The 3,742-nt window shown below is 39.7% G+C and overlaps 2 protein-coding genes across 2 annotated transcripts; both read left to right on the top strand.

Annotated features, from left to right (window-relative positions):
• The first annotated feature begins 303 nt into the window (after positions 1–303).
• mt2 (metallothionein 2) lies at positions 304–1,049 on the top strand. The gene is made up of 3 exons (XM_088298749.1): positions 304–470; positions 568–633; positions 826–1,049. The coding sequence occupies exons 1-3, from the start codon at positions 446–448 to the stop codon at positions 915–917; spliced, it is 183 nt and encodes a 60-aa protein (XP_088154875.1). The 5' UTR covers positions 304–445; the 3' UTR covers positions 918–1,049.
• Positions 1,050–1,975: 926 nt separating this feature from the next.
• Positions 1,976–3,021, top strand: steep1 (STING1 ER exit protein 1). Its single transcript, XM_088298748.1, has one exon. It carries the CDS (start codon positions 2,135–2,137, stop codon positions 2,810–2,812), a length of 678 nt encoding a protein of 225 aa, XP_088154874.1. The 5' UTR covers positions 1,976–2,134; the 3' UTR covers positions 2,813–3,021.
• Positions 3,022–3,742: the final 721 nt, after the last annotated feature.

Raw genomic sequence — 3,742 nt, forward strand, 5'->3', positions numbered from 1 at the left:
GATAATGCAAAACTGAAGAGGACTGCAAGGCCATTCTTAGTCCACACCAATTAATAAGGGACGTTATACAGTCATTACATTAATTGTGAATTTATCTCCTTAACCACGCTAATTATGACTTTTTTCCCTTTCCAAATAAATACCAATATGTGAATGACTCCAGGCAGCAAATGTGCTTACGTAATATTCAGAGCACACGCACACACACTATGTGGTCGCCTGATTTGAATCTCTGCTCCACTTCTAAAAAAAAAAAAAGACGTGTGCACAAACTCTTTGTAATTGATTTTTAACAACCGCATTTTGCACACGACACGTTGGTCACTGGACCGTATAAAAGAGCAGCTTCTTGGGCATCCCTCACAACCACAGCTCAGACGTGAACTGACGAACACCCGCCAATTTCTCCAAAGAAGCTTAAAGCAACCTTCGACTACGATACAACATGGACCCTTGCGACTGCTCCAAGAGTGAGTATGAGCTACGAAACATAATTTCTATTTGCCATTTTTCAATTTGGGAATCATTTTAAGTCTGACCTTGTTTATCTATTATGTGTGTTTGCAGCTGGAACCTGCAAATGCGCTGGATCCTGTGCTTGCACCAACTGCTCCTGCACCACTTGCAAGAAGAGTGAGTCAAATCTATTAACTTAAAATACCTTGAGGGAATTCTTAGTGGTTACTTTCATTAGTGGTTACATTTTGAATGTCTTTTCATTTAGACTCTAAACTCGGCGACTAACTGCAACGCAAAAGTTTGGATTACCGTGCTGTATCATGATCCAATAAAATGGTGAGCATTTTTTTCTGTTGTTGTTTACAGGCTGCTGCCCATGCTGCCCCTCCGGCTGCAGTAAATGTGCATCAGGCTGCGTGTGCAAAGGGAAGACATGTGACGCAAACTGTTGTCAGTGAGGCGCTTCTGTCCTCTTGCGTCCTTTGATCAAGGGATGAAACCTCTTTGATTCAATTAATTGTAACTGCTATGTCTATTTAGTAACGTATTTTGTATCTTTTTTTTCATTACTGAAATAAACATTTAACCTTAATGTGGAATCAGTTTTAAGTCTATTTTGTTCTGGTAGCTCGCTTGGACTTGGCTTTCTTCCATTTAATTTTCTGGGACATAAGAACTCGAACACTAATGTTGAAAAAAAATTAAGCTCTTTTTTAAAGCAGTGGTTCTGAACAATTGTGCGGTAAGAAATTGTCCAATTTCATTTGTGGTCTAAACGTTTTCTTATGTATCTCAGTCCATTGATGCCAGCCAAGTATAGTGGCAAAAGGAAATGTTTTTTTCAGTCAATGGCTGAGGATGGGTAAATGGGAACTAATCTCAATTCTGAGGCTGGTATTCAGATCAGGGCTTTGATGTTCCTGGGTAAAGTTAGCATATTCTGTTACTTTCTGGGCACTAATTCCTCCATTCCAAAATCTAAATTGTCATTAGGTCTGCCTGATTAATTTATTTTTTTTAATGTGCACTAAAATTGGCTGGCAACCAGTTTAAGTTGTCCTTTCCTTGCTTGAAATCAGCTGGGTAATGCGCCAACACACTTGCGACTTGAATGATAAATGGTATAAAAAATTGATAATTTGATTTTAGAAACCTAACATTCAACTTAAAGTCAAACCATTAACATGAAATAAAATTTTCCTTTTGTTTTTACTATTAAATTATCACTTATAATTCACCTGTGTATCCACTTTTTGTGACAATTTTAGTGTATTTTTTCCCCTAAAGTCTGTGGGCCTTGGGTCGGTTAAGATTTTACAGGCATTTAATGATTTGGAGTTTGACTTTGATGGGAAGAGAGAAAATTCTTAAATGTGTGTGAAGTACTTAAAAATCAAATAATTTATTAAAACGAATATGAAAACATTAAAAACTGAAAGATTAAAATAAGGGGAAAAAACGTAAGGTTTTTACTGCATTTCGGATTTGGCTACCTCCGGAACGTTCGGACTATGCTAGCGTTCGTTCCCCATGGGAAGCATTACAGTGACGCACACCAGAAGTGACGTCAACGTTGCATTTGTGTACGTTTACTTTCGATGTAACTTCGTCGCAATGGCGGTCAAGCAATAACGCGATACCGGCACAAAATATATTACTTCTAAAGTAAAAAAACATGCCTAAGGTTGTTTCTAGAAGTGTTGTATGCTCGGACACGCGAGACCGAGAGGAGTATGACGACGGAGAGAAGCCCCTCCATGTATACTACTGCCTGTGTGGCCAGATGGTACTGGTCCTGGATTGCCAGCTGGAGAAGCTCCCCATGAGGCCCCGAGACCGAGCCCGTGTGATCGACGCCGTCAAACGCGCGCACAAATTCTGCAACGTGGAGCAGGACGACAACGCGTATATCAAGAGAGCCGAGGGCATCGAAAGGCAATACCGCAAAAAGTGCGCTAAGTGCGGCTTACTGCTCTTCTACCAGCACCAGGAGAAAAACACCCAGGCCACCTTCGTCGTGGAAGGAGCGGTGGTCAAATTTGGACAAGGGATCGGTAACACCAGCGTGTACAGTCAAAAGCAGCCCGAGGCTCCCAAGAAGGTCCGCGTGATGATGACCAAGCGAACCAAAGACATGGGCAAGTTCAGCTCCGTCACCGTGTCCACCATCGACGAAGAGGAGGAGGAGATCGAAGCCAGGGAGGTGGCTGATTCCTACGCCCAGAACGCCAAAGTGATCGAGAAGCAGCTGGAGAGGAAGGGCATGAGCAAGAGGAGGCTGCAGGAGCTGGCCGAGCTGGAGGCTAAGAGGGCTAAAATGAAGGGCACCCTAATTGACAATCAGTTCAAATAGGCGAGGCCTGATGATGGACTCAAGCTCGTTGAAATCAGTCTTCATACAAAAGGACTTCTGGTGGACATTTTGTTGAAAGATTTATTTTGTAGGGCTGTACAGTGAGTGTCTCAAGCTGAGCACTGTGAATGTCATCTCTCCATACTCTGCATGTGTTTTCTAGATATTATTTTGTACTATAACCAAATAAACCGGTGTTTAAATGCAAATTAATTTTCCTTGAAATTATTCTGAATGACACCCATATTTTGTTTTGTAACAGTGAGTATCTAAAAACACAAATTGGAACATGTCATCACGTGGCACAAAAAAGCACACGCTGATTTAAGCCTTTTTAATGCAAATTCTTGACTGTGATGATGACTTTACTACTGTGTTAACATAGGTTGGCGATGGACTATGACTGCTATAAACTGAGGACACCACTCGTAAAACGTTAAACACTTAACCTGGTAAAAATAAAGGTATTTGGTCATTTGTAAATTGTCTCAAACTAAAAAAAAACAAACAGCAACATTTAGTCTCACAGATCTTAACACTGATTTTAGATTTTTTTGTACTTTTACATTTGTCTAGGTTTATAAATAGCTTAATCCAAAATTTAAATGTCATAGAGTACCTACATAGAATGCTAAATCTGAATGATAAATGTAAGTTTAAATGTAATACCTAAATATAAAACTAAATTGAAAGGCAGTGTACATGTTACATTTTAATCTAAATGTTTGGGGTGAAAGTAATATGCAAAAAGTGTAAGTACCAAAATTGAAAGCTCGACGAGTGTTTTTATTCTGTCAAATAAAAACATCACCTGGATGAAAGGACTCTTGGACGTGTAGTAAATACCTCAAATGGAAAAACACATTTGAAGAAACTTCATTTGATGAGTATTATTGAGTTTTATGAAGGATGTTGGTGTTGGACCCTTGA

Source organism: Idiotropiscis lumnitzeri, chromosome 6, assembly GCF_059441095.1.
Source record: "Idiotropiscis lumnitzeri isolate Australia: NSW breed Sydney's pygmy pipehorse chromosome 6, RoL_Ilum_1.0, whole genome shotgun sequence".
In the NCBI taxonomy this organism is placed as follows: domain Eukaryota; kingdom Metazoa; phylum Chordata; class Actinopteri; order Syngnathiformes; family Syngnathidae; genus Idiotropiscis; species Idiotropiscis lumnitzeri.